General features: G+C 43.2%; 2 protein-coding genes across 5 annotated transcripts in view; one reads left to right on the top strand and one right to left on the bottom strand.

Moving 5' to 3' along the window:
* Nucleotides 1–259: 259 nt before the first annotated feature.
* PSMC2 (proteasome 26S subunit, ATPase 2) lies at nt 260–13,676 on the top strand. The gene is made up of 12 exons (XM_073328535.1): nt 260–507; nt 2,975–3,012; nt 3,650–3,731; nt 7,298–7,397; nt 8,204–8,335; nt 9,097–9,169; nt 9,297–9,392; nt 9,618–9,782; nt 11,546–11,633; nt 12,344–12,546; nt 13,204–13,300; nt 13,384–13,676. The coding sequence occupies exons 1-12, from the start codon at nt 438–440 to the stop codon at nt 13,539–13,541; spliced, it is 1,302 nt and encodes a 433-aa protein (XP_073184636.1). The 5' UTR covers nt 260–437; the 3' UTR covers nt 13,542–13,676.
* Nucleotides 11,934–21,385, bottom strand: part of SLC26A5 (solute carrier family 26 member 5) — a 46,369-nt gene continuing 36,917 nt past the window's right edge. For 3 of the 4 annotated variants that reach the window (XM_073328528.1, XM_073328530.1, XM_073328529.1), the window contains 4 exons: nt 20,986–21,096; nt 19,765–19,971; nt 19,305–19,359; nt 11,934–18,611 (listed from right to left, as the gene is read on the bottom strand). In XM_073328528.1, the coding sequence (XP_073184629.1) occupies nt 18,436–18,611; nt 19,305–19,359; nt 19,765–19,971; nt 20,986–21,096 (549 nt within the window). In that variant the 3' untranslated portion in view covers nt 11,934–18,435. The remainder of the gene's footprint in view (nt 18,612–19,304; nt 19,360–19,764; nt 19,972–20,985; nt 21,097–21,385) is intronic. The other variant, XM_073328531.1, reaches the window with a different exon arrangement.

Genomic DNA, 21,385 nt, shown 5'->3' with positions numbered 1-21,385 from the left:
TGCAGGCCTAATGCTGGTGCCTTGTTTTCCTGCAGCCCTGCTTCCCGTGAGGGGCTGGAGCGGGGACCAGGCCACGAGGAGAGCAAGCAGGGCAGGCTGCCTCGTGTGGGGCGTGGACATCCAGGCACAGGAACCCCGCTGGTTGGGACTCGAGAGCGGGGGAAGAAAGCCCTGTGGCACCACTCCCTCTCTGCCGGAAGCGATGCTGGGGGAACAGAACTCGCTTGCACGAGAGCCGCTTCCGTCTTCCGGCTGGTTGCACCGAATACTGCCCCCCGCAGGGCTGCTTTCCGGGACGGGACCTGTGGCCCCGGGTCAGCCCGGCCGGAGCGGAAGCCGGGTGAGGTGCTGTGTAATGCATCCGGGGGCGGGGCGGCGCCTGCGCAGTGTGTCGGGACCGGGAGGAGACGCTTGAGGGGATCCGTGTGGCCGCCGGGATGCCGGACTATCTGGGCGCCGATCAGCGCAAAACCAAGGAGGAGGAGAAGGAGGATAAACCCATCCGCGGTGAGGCGCCGGGCGGCCTCGTATCCCCTTCGCCCCAGCCCAGGCTGCGGGGCATCCGGGGGCCTCTATCCCGCCCCCGCCCCTTCTGCCCGGGCCCTTCTCCCGGTGCCCCCCCCCCGGGCTTCGCTGCGCCGGAGACACCCGCAGCCGCGCGGGGCCTCGAGCTGGCAGGTTGTGCGGCCGTGCCGGGCCGTCTCTAGCCCCGCCGAGCGCCCCGGGGCCTGCGAGGTGGGCAGGGAGCCGAGCCGCGGAGCGAGCCTGTGACTTCCTTCGGCTCGCGCAGGCAGCGCCCGGGACTCCGGGTCCCACTTGACTTCTGAAGGGCCAGGAGCTGCCCAGCCTTCCCCAGGCTCCCGTGTGACTTGCCAGCCCCCCGGGGCAGCTCGCTCGGGTCCGTCTACGCTGCGGCTGGCCCGGGCTCACTGGGCTTGGGCTCCGGGGCTGAAAAAAGGTGGTGTAGACGTGGGAGCGGAGGGTCCCAGGGCTGGGGCTCTAGCCTGAGCCCCAGCGTCTACCCAGCAATTTTTAGACCCGCAACTTGAGTGCCGGAGCCGGAGTCAGCTGGTTTGTGCCAGGGTAGCTGTGCCGTAGGGCTTTTATCCCCATGTCGACGTACCCTCAAGGGTGGGATCTTCAAAGGGAGTTGGGCATCGCAGTGTGGAGAAAATCACTGAACTCTACGAAGCTCGAGTTTGGGTCCTACTCTCGTTATACTATGAGCAGGGGGAGGGACGTGGCTATGAATGCGACACACAAACTCGGCATGCTAGGCAGATTGCTGCCTAAGTCAATGGGAGACACTAACCAGAGAGCATGACCTTAAACCCCACCACTCTCAAAGGTAGGCGCTTAAGTCCCGGCTGGGGGAAAAGTACTTAGCAAAGTGGACCCAGCAATGTGTTAGGTGTCTGCCTCACTCCACAAAACAGGGGGTTGTGTGCACCTTATAACTTTTAGCTCAGTATTAGCACTCTCCTGAAAGGTGGGATACCCCTGTTCCAATCTCATCTTTCTGGTGGGTGCGCTAACCACTGAGCTACTGGATATGCTCATGTGGGGCTCTGTCAGTCTCTCCAGTTGAAGGTGTTCCAGTGTGGCTAAAGGAGTCATTGGAATGGGGGCGGGGCTGAACCCTAGAATTCCCATTTTCTGTGTGGGTGCCCTAACGACTGGACTTTCTCTAACCCAGTGACTATTTCATGATTTATCTATGTATTGAGAAGGTGGGCTGCAGCACTACCAGCTCCTCCTCCTTCTCTGGCCAGATTTTGAGTGGGACCTGATCCGGTAGGTGTGCTCAGAGGCTGCTTCGTGGATTGGGACTCTCACGTGAGATAAGGCCAAATGCCTATCATTCCCCGGTTCATGATTTGCTCTGGAGCTTAGGTGCGTGCAGGATTTGATGGGAGTTCCTTGGGACTTAGGTGCCTAAATCTAGGGTTTAGGAACCCAAATACCTTTGTGGATCCCACCCTTAATCTGTCCAGGCCTCCATTCCCTTGCCATAAAACAGGGGTAATAGCACTTCCCTACCTCCCAGGCGTATTGGGAGGATAACTACATTAACGGTTGTGAAGCACTTGGAGATCTGCTGATGGAAAAAGCAGTATGTGAGTAAACATCAGCCCCCAGTGCTGTCTGCAGAGAGGATCGCTCAGAAATGTGAGCGTCGTGTAGCAAACATGTTTGTGGCTGTGCTCACGCACCAACACCATCTACTTTGCTGTCAAGCACTGAATAAACTGGGAGGGAATCATGCTTTTGGGGGGACCTCTATATCTCACCAGCAAAACCTTTGTGTCATGTCATGCCCTCTAACAATCAAATTATTGTATTGATGTAAAGACTCCTACTCCTTGTTTGTTGGTAACTTCAGCACAAGAGTGTCTTAGATTTTGAGATAGGGTCCTGTTCTTCCCACCCCTGAAATCCAGCGTTATGCTGGTAATCAATTATTTGGTGTTCAAGTATGCATTTAGGTATGTACAGTTGTACAAGTATCTATGAGAGGTTAGTGTCAGAACAAATGACATCTGGATTTTGGACAGTTGTTGAGACTGTCAAGAAGCAGAACTTGATCAGTTTGCTTATTTGTTACTTCCTTTTCTCCAATCCCTTGTTTATATATAGACTCTTTAGCTCATAAACTCTTTTGGACAGACTGCTTTCATGTTGGTCATTGAGATATCTAACTCACTGTGGGTGTGTGATAAATAACAATGCAGTACTACTTCATCCCTGCAAGTAGCTGAAGAACTTGTCTAACTCTTGCTTGTCCTTGGATATCTAGCTTTATGGCACAGTACTCTGGTTTAGTGTTTAAAAAAAACAAAATAACACCAACCCTTCCTCCTCCCCATATCAAAGGGGTTCTATGGGTGCATGAATTCATATCTTTAGAAACAAATTAGATACATTTAATTTTGTTCTTACAACTGAAAGCTAATTCTTGTGTATCTTGTTTCAGCATTGGATGAAGGGGATATTGCCTTGCTGAAAACCTATGTAAGTACCCTACATTACTAGAATGGTAAAGAAAATCATGAAAATCTAATTAACTGAATCAAGGCAAAACAGTATCTTCGAAACTGATCTTCTTTGGAAAAAAATCAGTAAATCTGTTTCCCTCTTCCTCCTTAAAATTTACTCCATCTCTGCAACCTCTCTCCCCTAAAGCATTCTCTCCTGACCCCAGAAACAACAAAACCCCTACAGATTTAAATATTACTGGTCTGTGAAGGAACTATGACCAAATAACTTAAGTTTGCAATTTCTTGTATTTCTATTTTAAAATATCTGACTATCAGTGGCCTGAATTTCATTTATACTTCTAGAGAATTTTATGTGCCTTAGTGTAAATGAAATGGGCCTGAATGTGAGAATTAAATTAATATAATTTACGTCTATTTTGGCTCGTGTATGTAACAATGGACCATTTGACTCTGTGTTTTAATATCAGTACTGTTTTTCAAGCCAAATACTGACTTAAAAAACTACAGATCAAGGTCAAGTTAATCTCTGAGGTTAACCATTAACTATATTGACCATCTCAACAGAACATAGTAACCGTCTAATATACATAAATATGTGTACATGTTTTTCTTAAGTTACTGAAGTGCACACAATTATTCTTCTGTTCCAGGGCCAGAGCACATACTCAAGGCAGATTAAGCAGGTAGAAGATGATATTCAGCAGCTACTTAAGAAAATTAATGAGCTCACTGGTAAGTGCTCATCTTTCCATTAAATTTTACTTTAAGAAAATCAAAACCAGGTAAACAACTGTGATTTTTTTATTTCAAAAGAGCAGACTTTGGGAAATTAAGTGAAAGGGTTAAAGAAGTCCCCAGACTGAAGGGCTCAAGCACTTAAATGCGGAAGAGGCTTTGAGTTTTTTCAAGTCAACTAAACAAAAACTATCTAAAATTTGCATCCCAAGAAAGGGGAAAATAAACTTGTATGGAAATGTTCAAGACCCAGCTGGATGAATAACCATATCAAAAAGGTTATTAGGAGTAAGCAGAGAGCCTATAGGGAATGGAAAAAGGGGTGATTAGCAAAGAAAGCTACATCCTGGAGGTTAGTAAATGCAGGAATAAAGTGAGAATTGCTAAAAGCCAAGCTGAATTAGTTTTTGTCAAGGAAATTATAAAAAAAAACCTCTTCTTATTTATTTTGTGTTATAAATAAAAAGTACAAGGAAGGATGAGATTGGGCCACTATGCACTGTGGGATAGGATATTAAAGATAATTTATGTATGTCCCAAAAACTAAATGAATATTTTACCTCAGTTTTCAATAACAATGCTAATATGAAATGTGCATAAAGGCAATATAGCTGATGGAAATGAGCGTCTAGAAATGGAAATTTTCACATCTGAGGTGGAAGAAGAATGTAAAGAGTTTAATGTACTCAGTTTGGGGGGACCAGACAGTTTCCATCTCAGAATACTGAAAGAACTGGCATACGTTACTGCTTTCCAGTAGCAAGAATTTTTAATAAATCTATCCGGGGATCATACTGGAGTATAATCAACATCATACATGTATTTAGGAAACGGGGAAAAAGGTGATCTGGGAAATACAGACCTGTTAATCTGACCTCAGTAGTATTCAAGGTTTTAGAACAAATCATGAAGGAAAGAATAGTTAAATTCAGAGGTAACTGGTAAAGAGGAGTTAATGCAGCATGGTTTTACCAAAGGTAGATCATGCCAGACTAAACTGATTTCCTTCTTTGAGAAAATAACCAATTTTTTTTTTAGATAAGGGAAGTGCATTTGACACAGCACCACATGGGAAAGTATTAGTTAAATGAGGGAAGAGGGGATCAATACAACATTGTAAGGTAGATAAGGAATTGGCTAGATGGGAGTAGGTAGCAGGTTGTGCTGAAAGGTGAATTATTGAACTGGAGTTATGTTATTAGTGGAGTTCCTCAGGGATCAATCTTGGGACCAATCTTATTTAATATTTTTAGTAATGACCTCAAGCAGAATGCCACGGGCCAGGCACCGCCGGTGAGTAGAGCCCTGTGCAGTTGTATCTGCATTTGATCCACTAACCGCAAAAATGGTCCACGGGTATCCGTGGATTTGCAGGGCTCTACTCATCAGTAGGAAGTGACAGAAGAGGAGGGAGACCTGGGTGTGTGGGTTAATCACAGGATGACTATGAGCCACCAGTGTGATGAAGCTATGAAAAAGGCAAATGTGATCCTAAGAAGTGTGATTAGGCAAGGCATTTCCAGGAGAGAGAGAGAGAGAGATTAATGCCACGATAGAAGGCCCTAGTAAGACCTCATTTGGAACGCTGTGTACAATTTTGGTCACCTATGTTTACGCAAGATGAATTTAAACTGGAATAGGAGCAGAGAATAGCTACTAGGATGATTGGGGAATGGAGAGCCTATATTATGAGAGGAGACTAGAAGAGCTTGGCTTGTGTAGTCTCATAAAAAGAAGGCTGAGTGGGGTATGATTTTTTTCTATAAATACATTGGGGTAAATACCAGGAAGGGTGGAGAGGTGGAAGAGCAAATGGGTATAAACTGGCCATGAGCAAATTCAGGCTGGAAATTAGAAGTTTTCTGACCATCAGAGGGGTAAGGTTCTAGAACAGTCTCCTAATAGGAGGTGTAGGGGCAAACAACTTAACTCATTTTAAGAGACAGCTGGACAAATTTATGAGTGCAGTTGTATGACCCGCTTGGTTGTGATGGTAGTGGGTATGGCTCAACATCCCTGGGGCTCACTTCCAGTTTGTCTTATGGTCCTAAAACTAGTCCTTCAGGGTTTCAGCCAATCAAAGGCAGGGGACAGGGAGAAATTCCAACTCCCTCCCCAACGTGTTCTGTGAAAGTTTTTTTTAAATCATCTTCTGAAGCATCAGGGATGGTCACAGCTGGGGATGACCTTGAATGGGGAGGGCAAGTGGCTCTGAGGTGGCACCAAGCATTCTCTATCTCAGGTGCTTGGCTGGCTTGTTCTTGCTCACATGCTTATGGTCCAAGTGTAGTGTCAGGCCAAGTGTCAGGCTCATGGCCAAGTGTAGTGTCAGGAAAGAATTTTCCTCAGGTCAGATTGGCAGTGACCATAGGTGTTTTTCTCCTTTGTCTGCAGCGTGTTGGTGCAGGTCAATTGCCAGTATTATTTGGGTGTATATCATGTAATCATTTCTCTGCCATTGCAGGGACTCAGGCACTGGTACACTTCAGTCCTTCCAAATCTCTGCCTGTGGCACAGGATAGTCTAGTCTCCTGTGGGCTGTAGTACATTGGTCTAATTTTGGTGGTTGGGTTTAGTGTGCAGGTGCTGGGCGGTGTTAATGGCCTATGATATACAGGAGGTCAGCCTAGATGATTTAGTGGTCCCTTCTGGCCTTAAACTCTGAGACTCTATGTGCATTATAACTAAGTTCACCATGTTATGCTTTCATTAAATCACATCTTCTATGAAGCAAAATATTCTGTCATGGATCTCTTACATGTTAAGGGCCTATTTCTGATTTCTTGATTGAATGTCCATCACCTGTAAAACTGGATACTATGCTTGTGTTTCATATATACTTTGTATCTAAGCTCCAGATTTGGCTTTAAGACTCTTAAAGGTGATCTGCAAAGGGGAGGTGGGAAATCTGGATTTATGCCCTCTTCTGCTGCTTTATGGTATGTAAAGAAGCCAGAAAAGTCACTAAAAACACCCTCCCCCCCTTTTTTAAAATACATTAAAAATACCAGGAATATTGAGTTTTATCTTCCCTGTTTTTATGTTGGATGTGGTGGTGGGCTCGGATGTGTGTTTGTGAGCTCTCAGTTCTGACTTGACGGGCTGAGTGTTAAATCTGAAAAAGGTTTCTTCTTCCAAGTACTTACTTACAAGGTAGTTGAATTATAAATTTTACAATACTTTGAATAAAAATCACTTTCCCTCTAAATCAGGATTAACTTCTCTGGTATGTTTACTGTCATTGTACTAGTTCTCCAGTTGTCTATAAAGTCTGCCAAGCAAGAACAAGGTAGACAAGACCTGAGTTTCTAATACAAAAAATATATATAGGGGTGGGAGCTTTTTAGCCTCTGTTTCTGGAACATCATGAAATAAACTGGCATAAATCCCGCAGTTTTCCCTTTGCAGGTCACATTTAAAGTACCTGTAAAAGCTTCCTCTCAGCATATGCCCTTTTCTCTGATGTGACTGGTGGGTAATGTTTGTAGAACACTGAGAGTGAAGTATCGTTGATGTGATCAGTGAACTGGCTTTTCCTTCTAACTGTGCTATCTTCTATGTAGGGATCAAGGAGTCAGACACAGGCCTGGCCCCTCCTGCCCTCTGGGATCTGGCTGCAGATAAGCAAACTCTCCAAAGTGAGCAGCCACTACAGGTAGCCAGGTGTGTATGTTCTGTGGATCCTGTCATTTGAGCTACGTGGTATTATAAAATACATAGTATTTATAATTCTGTTTGCAGCACCTGTCTTCTTCCCACATGACACCTGGTAAAAACTTAAATTGATTCTTATGTATTTCTAAGGTGCCACTCGTGGTATCTAAATGCTCAGATGTTAACCTTTGTGAAATATGAGAAGTATGCCATAGTTGGAATAGTGATAGAATTAGGAGTTACAGCACTACAACAATAAAATCACAAACATACTAGCTATATGTAAGGCTACGATTTGGTCATGGAATCCGTGACTTTCACAGACCTCCGTGACTTCAGCCCACAGCTGGTGGGAGCTGCAGGGTACCCCTACCTCCCGTAGTGGCCAGGAGCTGTGGGGTACCCCTGCCACCACCAGAGGTGGGGGGAATCCCCTGGCAGCTACCCAGCTGCCGCGGGCGGTGGAGGGGAATGTCCTTGCAGCTACCCAGTCCCCGTGGATGCGGGGGACCCCCGCAGCTCCCAGCCACAGCAGGGCAAGGTGCTGGACCCTCCTCCCTCCCCGTTTTGTCATGGACATTTTTAGTAAAAGTCACAGACAGGTCACAGCTTCCGTGAATTTTTGTTAATTGCCTGTGACCTGTCTGTGACTTTTACTAAAAATATCTATGACAAAATAGTAGCCGTAGCTATATGATTTCATAAAGGCACTTAGAGTACAAACCAAGCATCTTTAATAACTGATGCTTGTGGAAGTAACAAGAAGCTTCATTTGTCTAACTTGTGGCCTGCATTAGTTAACTGTCTTTTGCTAGGTGTACGAAGATAATCAATGCAGATTCCGAGGATCCCAAGTACATTATCAATGTCAAACAATTTGCCAAATTTGTGGTGGACCTTAGCGATCAGGTAGCACCTACTGACATTGAAGAGGGGATGAGAGTTGGGTAAGTAAAGACATAGACTTCTAAGATAAGTAAGTCTAACTGTAGACAGAAGCTTCCTTTCCTTTAAGGTGTAATGATTTAGTCTCATGGTTTAGTTTTCTGCAAACAATCCTATTCAATCCTGGTTAAGTGTAATCTGATATCACTAAAATGTAATTGTATACACAGTAGTAGAGTTAATGGGAAACTTTTCTGATGTTTTCCATTGGAAAACGCTGATTTGTCAAAATTGGAATGTTCTGCAGGATGAAATTCTGACAGAAACCAGGCAGGGTTCAGATGGAAACTTGCCTGCCAGGCAGGTTTCAAAACTATTAGTTTCCTGCCAGCTTGCCTGCCCACCTCTTGGCGGCCCGGGCTTTCAGGTTCCAGATACTTCAGCAGGCTGATAGAGAGCAGAGAACTCCAGGCTTGCGGCTCCTTGGCACTTGGGGTTCCAGGCTTGTGACTTCTCAGCAGCCTGGAAGCCATGGATGCCTAGGCTTCCCAACTGCCTGCTTGGTGATCTGCTGCGGCTCTGGGCAGCTTGGAACTGTTTCCAAATGTCCAAAATGCTGTTTCTACTTTTTCAAAACAGACTTTGGAATTCCTTTCCATGGGAAATCTTAGTTTTGTAGGGATGGGCTCAGGCTGATGCTGGAGAAAAGAGAACCAGCAGGATTTTATCATTACAGAGGGTTTTTGTTTAAATTATAGTTCAGTTGTGTTCATGTGAGGAGTATTAAAATGAAAATAATGCTGCTCTTACACCCTCCCACCAGTGTGGACAGAAACAAGTATCAGATCCATATCCCCTTGCCTCCAAAGATTGACCCAACTGTTACTATGATGCAGGTGAGAACTTCCTTGGCTTATTATGCTTTTTCAAACTTGCTTAACTTAAAGTGTTGACTTCTCTGGCTGAATTCTGCTATTGCAATAGCAAGTTGTTCAAATGTGCACGTATCTGTTTGTTATGCAGGTAGAGGAAAAACCTGATGTCACTTACAGCGATGTTGGTGGTTGCAAAGAACAGATTGAAAAGCTGAGAGAGGTGGTTGAAACCCCTCTGCTTCATGTAAGTAACTCGTAGATTGCGACTCAGTGTTTTGATAACATTTTCTTCATATGATGACTTGTCATGCCTTTCCAAGTACTGAGATGTCTGAATGTAAATATCCCAGCAAAACTAAAAGTAGCTTTTCAGTGAAAATGGACTGGTTTATTTTTTATTTTATTCGCAAAACTGATTTATCACCGATCTTCACATAAAGATTCTATCTCCTGTTTCTTCCCTTCGCAGCCTGAGAGGTTTGTTAACCTTGGGATTGAGCCTCCCAAAGGAGTACTTCTCTTTGGACCACCTGGTACAGGCAAAACCCTCTGTGCCCGTGCTGTTGCTAATAGGACTGATGCCTGCTTCATCAGAGTGATTGGATCTGAATTGGTGCAGAAGTATGTAGGAGAGGTAATACCAAATACTATGTAAAAGGTGGAGCAAACTGCAGACTCCTAGTGGTGGAGGCCAAGCATTTTAATAGACATTGCGGCTGAATGAACTAAGTTTCGTAGACTCAAGGAGGCATAAAAACTATCAAACAAATAATTGCAGATAATAGTCTGGCAACCCTAAAATAGTGAAATCTCAAAATCTTGGTTACTCTACATCTGAAATTTTCAAAAACGTTTATTGGCGTTGGGTCAGCGCTGAATGGTTTGAAAATCCCACCCTGAATTATCATTAGCTTCTCACAGAAGTGACTCAAACCCACTGTGGCCTCACACAGTTCTAGTGAATGGAGTACTCTTAAAATTTGTGACACCTGTAGCGGTTTGGGGGGGGTTTTTGGGTGTGTGGTCTTCACATATAACCAGGTTGCTGCTCCACACTCTCAAACTGTGCACCAGTTCATGGCAGCACTGGATAAAGTAGGTGTATGCCACTGTGTAGACCAGAGGTGGGCAAACTACAGCCTGCGGGTCACATCCGGCCCATGGGACTGTCCTGCCCAGGCCCTGAGCTCCTGGCCTGGGAGGCTAGCCCCCGGCCCCACCCCGCCACAGGTATGTCGTGTGTGGGCAGCACTCTGGGCGGCGGGGCTGCCTGCTCATGCAGGGCAGTGTGTCTGGCGCTGGCCGGGCGGCGCAGCAGCCAGATATGCTGCTCTGAGCGACATGGTAAGGGAACCCGGGGGGCAGTCAGGGGACAGAGGGCAGTTGGATGGGGTGGAGATTTGGGGGGGGGGGGTCCTGGGAGGGGGTGGTAAGGGTACAAGGAGGGGGGGGGGTTGGATGGGTCGGGGTTTTGAGGGGGAGCGAGAAGTGGGAGGGAGCGGGTAGGGGGCAGAGGCCAGGTTGTTAGGGGAGGCACAGCCCTCCATACCGTTTCGCACCACTATGTGGCCCTTGGGCCAAAAAGTTTGCCCACCCCTGGTGTAGACTGTACAAGGGTAACCAGATAGGTGAGAGGTTTTGTGATTACATATGATGCTTTTGCTCCAAGGTCATGTTGGAAGCCAAAAGTTATCATTTGGCAGTTGGTCAGTAGCCTGTATGAAAGAGATGACAACGTCCCTATCAAAAACGACCATGATAGCTGGCTCATAGTAGCAGCTAAGAGAGGATAGATATCAAACTTGAACTACCTGCCCCACCCATGTAGGTGGTCTCTGTAGTTCAGGGTTGAGTTGTATGTGGCATAATGGACAGAACGCTGGCCTGGGACATGAAAGGACCTGGGTTCTATTTCTGCTTCTGGCTGCTGGGCGACCTTGGACAAATCACTTCACCTCCCTGTGCCTCCACTTCTCCAGCTGTAAAATTGGCATAATGATACTGACCACCTTTGCAAAGCATATTGAGATCCGTGGATGAAAAGCACTGTATTAGAGTGAAACATTATTGTTGGCAGCTTGTACTACTACTGGTTGAAGTTCAAAAGTAGTGACCTTTATTTTACAGGGCAGCTGGTTTGGAATTGTCCACCAGCACAAAACTCGTAAGAACTTAAAAAAAAAAAAATCTAAAATCGCTGTGTTGGTGCTTGTGTAAGCCCAGGGTAAAGTATCCTGGGGGCACCCAAACCTGCCAGAGTTGCACAGATATGTGCAAATCAAAAAGTAGGAGTTGTTTCATAATTGGAAACTTACGATTACCACTTGGAAAGCTTCACTGTTTGCTTTAAAATCTTGAGCCAGCCTGTCTGTAACAAAATCTTATCCTCTCTATTAGGGAGCTCGAATGGTTCGTGAACTCTTTGAAATGGCCAGAACTAAGAAAGCTTGTCTTATATTCTTTGATGAAATCGATGCCATTGGAGGTATGCTTGCAGCATGCATAGTTTTTAATCTTTAAACTTTAAAAAATTACATGCCAGTTCCTTGATTTTATGATTCTCTTTTCACCCTGTAATTCCTTGTTATTAGGACTTGCATTCCATAAATCACAGCTTTGTAAATCATTAAAACTTAGGAAAACTGTTACTTTAACCTCAGTTCAAGTATATATACTGCAGAAGGAACTATCAAGAAATAGTTAATAAAATCTGAACACATTTAATCCTGAACTGAAGTCATTTATTTCTATAATCAAAATACAAAGTGACTAAACTTAAGGCAGGATCTCTTACAAATACGGTACAAGCAAGTTACTGTACAATTTAATTCTTAAACATTTTTCTTAAACGTTTAACAAAAAATTAAACTGAATGTAAACTTTGCTTTGGGGAAAATTATATGGATTTTGTAAACCTAAGAAAAGTAGATGTGTTCCTCATCAAGGATAGCAATAACCATCTCTCTGACAAGGGATAAAAATATTTTGCCTGCTTATCTTCCTCTTAGCTGAAGATGATGCATTCCAGATAAGAATGGATAAACCATTTTGTTTTGGTAATTGTCTTGCATTCATATACAGCTGTGACTGTTGATATAACATATCCTTCATTTGTTTCTTGGTAACTGCAATGGGATTTATCCTCACTACAGAAGTGCCTTTTCCACATCTTGATGTGCAATGGTTTCTCTGCAGGTGCTCGTTTTGATGATGGGGCTGGAGGAGACAATGAAGTGCAACGTACTATGCTGGAGCTGATCAACCAGCTGGATGGATTTGATCCAAGAGGCAATATTAAAGTGCTGATGGCAACAAACAGACCTGATACTTTGGATCCAGCACTGATGAGGCCCGGGAGACTGGACAGGAAGATTGAATTTAGCTTACCTGATCTTGAGGTTAGAACTGCTTGTTTTCAGTGCTAAGCAAACAGAGAGCAAAGCAGTAGTTGTTTCAGACTTTAATATTCTGCTGCAGTTTAGAGAGTGAGAATGCCACCACCTCTCCAGGAGCTGTACACTTGAAGTTCAAATGTGCAAAAAAAGCATGAGAGTCCATCCCCATAGGCAAAGCCCCGAACAGTAGCTGTGCTTTGCAGTGTACTCCCAACTCAACAAATCCAGACTCTATTGGACCAAGTCAGGAAGTAGGTTATAAAGTTCTAGCCCCCTCCTCTCTTGATTTGCAGTATGAGAGAGGAGATCTCTTGTGATGACTTGTCAGAGCACTTCTAATTAGTTTCTTTACTGTGCGCCACAAACTGTTTGCTTTCTATTACTCAAATAGGCCAGTTCAGAAAGAGTGTTATGGTTTCCTACCAGTAGGTGGAGTAGGAAACAAGACTGTCTCCCCCTCTGAGGGGTATTCCACAGGCTGAGTACTCTACTTCAGTGCTTCTCAAGCTATCTGATGTGTGGGACCGGCAATTTGTTTTTCCAATGTGTGTGCAGACTGGCAGCCAATGGCTCGCGGACCGGCACTGGTCCACGGACCACCACTTTGAGTAGCACTGCTCTATCTCCTCTCTCGCACCCTCAAATTTCTGTTTTTTTTAGGGACGAACTCACATATTCAAGATTCATGCTCGTTCAATGAGTGTTGAAAGAGACATACGATTTGAGTTGTTGGCTCGACTGTGTCCTAATAGCACAGGTAAGTTGAATCCTATGACTTGTACGCTGTTTGTAAGTGTGCAATGGGCAGGTGTTAAATCCATCTGTCCTCTTCTTTGAAAGGTGCTGAAATTCGCAGCGTCTGTACAGAGGCCGGCATGTTTGCCATCAGAGCACGTCGAAAAATTGCTACAGAGAAAGACTTCTTAGAAGCTGTGAACAAAGTCATTAAGTCGTATGCCAAATTCAGTGCTACGCCCAGATACATGACCTACAACTAAGTTGCTGAAATTAAAGGAAAATATGTTCCTATTGTTAATCTTGGTATTAAACAAAAAACCTGAATAACTGTTCAGGGTGTGTTTGCTGTCTAATCGCGTTCTGAGTCTAGAAATAAAATACATCATTCCAAATGACAGGCTAGTAGCTAGTTATTTTTCTTTTTAAGTGTGTTCAACACTGACTAATTGCTTCTATAGTGGAAAATGATGCAAGACTCATTCAGTCAGGGATGGTTATGACCCTGAAAAACCTGCTACAAACTAAACAGTAAAACCAAATAGATTTTAAGGTTTTAATATGCAATCCAAATCCACTAGTTTTAAACATTTTCTTACTGTCAAGCTTCTGGTTTCTGGTGGTGCCCCCCTATCATTACAACTTAACCCAAACCAAGTCACTTGGAGGGTGTAACATAAAAATGTGGTGCTCGAATACTATCTAAATGTCAGCAACGCAGAGCAGTGTCCCAGCTTTTAGGTGAGGAGTAGGCTAGTTAAGTACATCCCAAGGAGCTAGTTTTGAGGCCTAAGAGTGGTCAGAGGTCTCCCCATCCCCGGCAGCTGTATTTTTAAAGGGAAAGTCTAAAATCTGGCTGCTTGGAGTGATACAGTAGAAGAGGCTGCTTCAAGGGTAGTGGAAGAGTGTCATGTACCCAGCCTGTGCTTACTACTAACCCCTAATGCTGCTATAGCAGGCAAACTGTAAACTCAGTTGTTGAAAGGTGGGTTCCTAAAATGTCATCTTAGTACCTTTCCCATCAGCATTCATGGTTATAACGGGAGACAGACAGACAATTAGTCCAAAGAAAAAGGCCTCCTGCCATAACGCAAGGACACAGATCGTGGCTGGCAAACAAAAGGAATGTGGGACTGAAAGTCAGTGGGCAAAATAAAGAGTTGGGCTACTCTGCCCATCACACTTTTGACATTCTTAAAGTTAATGATAATGGCTGTCAGGGCTACAGGTGGCTGGGAAGGAGTGAGAGCTTCACCATGTTCGGAAGGATCTACTGTTACACTGCTGGGCCTCTCTCCTTATCCTGAGATGTCCTGACCAAAGTGAGGGACCCAGTGCCATTGCCACCACCTAAAGCTGGGACACCACCTCTTAGATCTTGCTATCACACACCTTGTGTGTGCTGCTTCTTCCCCCCCTTATTTCTTCTTTCCTGTCCCTCTCCTTTTACCTTCTGATGAATAAGTGCCTGGCTGAACTAGCAAGACTGTGTAGTTTAAAACAGAGGTTCTCAAAATGTATCCTGAGGGGGTGTGAGAAGGCAGAGCGGAGAGGTAAGGATCGTACTGCCACCCTTCTCTGCTGCTGCCAGAGCACAACCTTCAGAACTTGGCAGCCAGAGCACTATACGCTTAAATGGCTCTGCTTGAATCAATGCCGTACTGTTTTTAATATTTAGCGAGTTGCATAATTTTATCAGTAAATGTACTTGTCATGGTGTGGGGCATAAACTACTACAGACATAAAGAAGGGTGGCGGGGTCAAGTAAGTTTGAAAACCATATATTTGAAACACTGCTTGTGAGCATGTGACCCAGGAGGCAGCTTAAAGCAGCACTGTAAGTCACCTGATGGGTACAAGTTTGGCAGATCTTGGGATTAAGAAGATTGTGCTGTGCTTGTGTTCCTCAAGTACTGAGGTTACAAATGAGTCAACCTCAGACACACAAGCTGCATTTGCTAACTGCTGCTTTTGCCTTTGAGGCTGGTTTCTCTGAGACACAGAGTAACAGCAGCAACAAAAACAGCTCCAGCTTGCTGCAACTAACCTTTTCCTCTTCCCCCAAAAAGAGAGTTCTTTCATACCAGCTAAGAGTGTCAAAGGGCCATTATCCTAAAAACTCTTGCAGCTGAAGCAAATAAGGGATATGAAATATTAATTTTCTTTTTTTCTGTATCCTGTATCCATTTTTAAGGGTGCTTTTGCCAGAGGATTTAGCAGACCATGGTCTCTGTATTTTTAAAATACTGAAGTGTTGTACAGTGATAAGGTAACTAATACCTTGTCTTCTGGACCCATTCTTTCCCTTGAAACTAACATGCTTTGTTTCTGGGAAGTTAGCTCCTGCCAGTTTTAGACTAAAGGCTGTTTTCAAACAGTACAGCCTCTTCTGACCATATTCCTTGCTCTCCAGCAGTAGTCTTGCCCTCTACACTGTAGTCCTTCCCCATTATTCTTGCTATAGAGCAGAAGCAGTGGTATCCCAATAGGAAGCAGACGCAAGTGTGGGTAAAAGAGAAAATGCAGTTTTTTTGTGTTTTTTTTTTTTTTTTTAAAGTAACCCTCCTCCCCTGGACTATCTGTTGTAAATCTCTCCCCTCTTGCTGTGTAAAAGCGGGTAGAAGGGAACAATGGTCTCTTGCCAAGCTGTCTGAGTACACCATGAAATAGCAATTGCTTGATTTATGCTTTGTAGGGGCTGACAGGGGATAAGATTTGACACAGCCTGAGAACCAATGACCACTGCTTGCCTACTACAGAAGCATAAGAGCAAAGTAGCAAGACTCTAAACTGGTCTGCTTTGATAATCATCATGGTCAGTTCCAGCTTTAGGCTAAAGTCTTGTCATAGTTTATCAATTTAATCTCAGTGGCAGCAGGCGGCATAAACCTAAGAATAAAAATCATGGCTAGTACACCATTTAAAAAAGCTTAAAAGCAGAAAACTGGTTCTAATACTGACTAGTAGACTTAAATAGTCTTAACATGGAATCCACTTGGGTTTGCTGTGTTAGCAGAGGCAGCTTCACTGTAAGGAATGCATGGCTTAGGGAAACTAAAGCAGTCATTATCCCCGCAGCTTCTCCCCTTCCCTTCCCAGTGGCACATCAGCACCATGGTAGTTATCCTTTTTTAAAGTGAGTGGTTTTCTCAGTCCATTATTTAGGACAGATGTTTTAGAAGAGCTTAGGTTATGTTCCTACTGCATCCTTTCAGAAGAGTTATAGCCAAGCTTTATGGCTTCTTAAATTTCTGGTTCAGATTGTCCAACATTACTATAGAGATTTGAACACGCAACATGGCACCTGTTAAAGGCAATTAACCTTCAGAAAGTTCTTGAGCTCCTGCCCACTGATTGCAGGACCCCTGTTAGAGCAAGGCACCTAAAGTCACTAGTCACTTTTGGAACCATGGCCATGATAAAGATTCTTTATGTGTATCTCCTAACACACTGCTGCAGGATTAAGAAAAACAAGTCATTGAACCCCTCTTTATTTGGGATGTTGAAGACAGACAATTTTGACATTAACTGAAGAAACTGTACAGCTAAAAAAATATACTGCATGTTGATACAAAAGGATGGTTGCTAGATTAAAACTACAAAATCTACCCTGGCACTAAAATGCTCCTGTGATACATTAAGTACATTCACTTAATCCTTTTAATTTCCAGTCATGGCTTCATTGCCGATGCCAAATTTTGCCCATCTGTGTTGCCAGCTGGATCAGAGGCAAGGCACTTACCTCCGCATGGCTCATGTATAAAGCCAACTAAATACAGACCTAACCGTACTTTGTATTGCCCTAGAGCACAGAACTTTTGTTATAATGGAACTAAATGAAGGGTCATTTTATGGTTAAGGAAAAACTGAAAACTTGACTGTCCTTAAATCAGAAATTTTGTGCAAGAGTTTCAACAATGCTTGAGTCTAGCTCTAAAAATACAAAAGCTGGGTCAAGGCAGGTTCTTTCTGCTAGGTTTACAATTTTCACTTCAGCTACAGCAATTAAAATTAGAGTGAAAAGAGAGCAGGGAGTTTCACTTTAAGTAACATCAGTGCCTTAGGAGGGTTGCCCTTGGTGTCACGGAATATTTAAATCTGAACAAGTTTTCATCGATTTAAGTATACATACTAGGTTTTGCAAAACTTCATGTTATAAAAGCATTTAAAAGCAGGATCAGGGACAAGCCTGCATGGGGAGCAGGAAGGTGTAGATGACTGAATAGGTCTCTTCTTCCACATTTAATTATGTATTGGGCCTTGACTACCTGCCTGTAGCAGTTTAAAAAGGGACTGCAGAAGGTTCATCTGTCTCAGAAAGTCTGGTCACACCCCATTTAACCAGATTATTCTCAATCATTTACGATTTGGTAATTCTTTGCTATTTTCTAGTAGGTGTGACTCAACTGTAGCACTGGAATGGTTTAGTAGGAACTGTAATATACTAATTATGTTTGGTTTGAAATTCAGCCAAAATGGGGAGAATATTTTGAGAACCAAGTGGTCACTGTTGAGACAGGTTAAATATAAAAATAGGAACCTGGTCTGTACCATCCAGCTCAAGAAAACAGCAGTTAATGACAGCAGCATGAAATGTCACAAATCCAGCTAGTAGATTTCTTGTTCACAACTATGCCTATATACACACTGGCAGCAGTTTAAGAAAACCCTTTAAGACAGTGGTACACTGCATTGCATTGGCAATTGCAGAAAAGGCATTTTCTGCAAGATCCCACTTTGCTGGAAACAGTGTGCAACATATCAATTTGTCCATTACTTTCACTCCAGGTGTTTCAATATTTTATCCAAAGTGAACTAATACACAGCTTAGCGCAATATCCTCTAATGCCATGTTTCTAAAAACTTAACCCACCCCCATCAGAATGCTCTAATATCCTGTCCGCAGCAAAATACATTATTTTCAACAACATACAACTAAAATGTTTGCATGTTGGTTTAAGTTACACCTGGATTCAGGTAAGGAAGAGCACAGTTCAAAAATATTAAGGCGGCAAACTTTGTTCATTATTCCTGTAGCAAATAAACTATCCCATCTCTATAGAGTATACCCGTAGAGGTGCATAGTCTTATGCTCTGTTTATACTGTGCAAATTACGTGTTCGTAGAGTCTCGCTTTCTCATGGAATTATGCAGATTTCAGTTCTCCATATGTGTTTGTGAAGTAGTAACAAAGAGGTCTGAGGCAGTTTGTGGAACAGACCCAACCTTCAGCTGGCAGGAGAGAACAGCATCGTGAACACTGTGAAACAGCAAATCTCTGGTGGTGGATTTTTCAAAAAAATTAAGTCGAGTCAGATCATCCATAACAGGGCCTGTAAAGCAAATATATTAAACTATCACCAGGACATACACGTATCTCATGCCTTGTATTTTTGTTTAGATTAACTAAGGGGGAGGGAAGATAGCCTGTAGCTTTCCCAACCTCAAGTTTTCCTGTTCAAGACAGATTTGAGACAAAAAGATGCAAGCCAAATAATGCTACAGGCAAAATACACAAGATTTAAATGTACAGCTGAGCAGATTTCTAGTTAAAGATGTATTTGTGTGTATACTAGCACATCTTCATCCCGTCATAATATACTGATGATCAGTCTCAGGGGACAATGATAAACTTCCAAATGTCAGGAAACATTCTGGCACCTGATTCTCCTCACACGATGGTGTGACTCCACTAACTGACTATAACAGAGTGAGTTAGGCCTGATTCAGCAAGGTACTTAAGCATGCTCCTAACTTGAAGCATATATGAGGTGTCCCAGTGAAGTCACATGTTTAGGGCTATTCAAGTCAGTGGCAGCAGGATCAAGCCTCTGAAGAACTTGCTAAATCAGGGTTTTACTCTGGCACCAGTCATGGCCTGGTGGACTAGGGCCTGATTCTCCTCTCAAACCAATTTTTTCTTTAAAATGTGGAAGGCGCTCAGACCCTACAATGATAGCTGGCAATACGAAATCCATGGATGGATGCCAACCCCACCAAAATCCCCCCAAAACTCTACAACTTACCACTGCACCCGGCTATACGCACAAAAACACCAACTTCTTTATATTCTTCTATAACCTGCAGAAGTTTAAATGGAGGTTTAATCTGTAGAAATACCTTTGTACATATCACAATTTCATTGGTATAAGACAATATACATAATGCATTTTTTAAAAAGCCGTTCAGCTGCTTAATGGTTATTTCTCTTTTAAAATGGCTCTTGCACAGCATTAATCTTCTGCCTCTTCCATCCCTATATGTTTTACACATACACACACACACAGAGTAGCTTAACTTGACTTGAGAGTTGCACAAGGTGATTACACGTTCCCCAGTATAGCAGCAAGAACTTAGCATCAAAGGTGAAAGTTAAAACCTGTCATAATTAGAGTCTGATGTAAGATCATCTTGATTGGCCCTCTTAGTGTCCTACAAAAACATGACATGTATTTTGGTGGAGGGAATGTGAAAGATACCACTTACTGATTTTAACGTTTTTGCTCCAACTGAATCCACAAAGTTCACTGGTGTAAAGTCCAAAATTATATAGTGAACGTTTGTCATTGGCTCCATAAAGTGTTCAAGTTCATCAGGAGATGTGGCTTGTGCATTAGCATCTGCAGATTTTCCATTTAGGGGAAGCTCATCATTTATTACCTCGTGTTTTACGCTTGTTTCCATGTCACTAGTCTATAGGAGAAGATAAAATCCAAGAGCTTAATGACAAATACGTACATTTGCAATAACGATTTTTCCACAAGCTTTGTTCAGCCTCCAATAAGGTTTATGGCTTCAAACCACCCTCCCACGCCCCCAAATTTTTATGTTCACAGGATTTATACCTGAACTTAGACCTAGCCCTCCCCCCACTTCTCCATATGCGCCAATTGTATGTAGCAAGTTCAAGTAGATCTACGACATGACCTTGCTGTGAATTACCGTTTGCATTCAAAAACTTACATCAGCATTTTCGCCTCTCTCTGGCAATGGAAATAACCAGACTGGCCTAGCAGAGCCACGAGCAGCTCATTCTGCTGTAACATACGTATTCAAGAATAAAAATCCCTTGGACCAAAATCTTGAAAAATAAGAGCCTACAAGTAGGCTCTTGATCCCATAGTTAGGCACCTGCCTGATTTTCAAAAGCACTGAGTATCTAACAGCTCCCACAGAGAATAGGCACATAAATGTGCACAAGTTTCAGATAGTCCTTGTCATCACACTCTGCTTTTCAGCAGATCCCCCTTTTTCTGTTAACCAAATCAATAAGTTGTTCTTGTGTGCAGAAATGGAAATATTTATATTTAACAGGATTATTACTTTGAGTTAATTTCAGATTAGTCCACATTAGGTCAGATAACTCCAAATATGCCAACTGTGAAATTTCTACACCTTCCTCTAAAGCCTCTGGCCATTGTCAGACAGGAGACTGGACTAGATGGATCTTCGGTCTTATCCAGCATGGCTAGATCTCACTAAGCCTTGTTTTAGACAATTCTCTAAAACAAGTCTTCTGAGTGACATTCCCTTTTTTGATGTCGTTTTCTAACAAAAACGGTCTGTGCTGCACAACACACATTTCTAAGCCTTCCTCTTTCAAGTAACTTTCTTGTACGAACGCTGCATAAAGAGCCAATACAATAAGCTAGTTTGCTAGATGGGGAAAAAAAGAAAAATAAGGCAAGAATTTACTCTGGCACTCACATGCTTCAAGACTGCTTTCTCCCTGTGTTCATTTGTCTGCTGAAGTTCCTTGGCATGCCTTTTCTCAGCTTTTTTCTTTGCTGCCAATACAGCACATGGATCAACTCCAGTCTACCACATAAGGCAAGGCATAATCAAATGAGGTTCAACTTGTTAGGACTATCATGTTACTTATTCAAAGGTCAAATTCATCACCTTAACACACTATAACATAAGATTACACTATACAGCTTTCCTTAAAGGGGAAATGTACAAAGAAAGAAGCAGTAATCTTTGGAATCAGCATGTTAATACAATGATGAGGTGGAAATTTGAACCACAATTCTTTTCTAAATCAAATAGTGACAGTTTCAGCAGAAACACTGATTGAGTGAGAGATTTATAGGGGGGGAAATGCTTT

The sequence above is a fragment of the Lepidochelys kempii genome, chromosome 1, assembly GCF_965140265.1.
Source record: "Lepidochelys kempii isolate rLepKem1 chromosome 1, rLepKem1.hap2, whole genome shotgun sequence".
Lineage (NCBI taxonomy): Eukaryota > Metazoa > Chordata > Testudines > Cheloniidae > Lepidochelys > Lepidochelys kempii.
The sequence above is the reverse complement of the archived record's forward strand: the minus strand, read 5'-3'. Positions and strand labels throughout refer to the sequence as shown.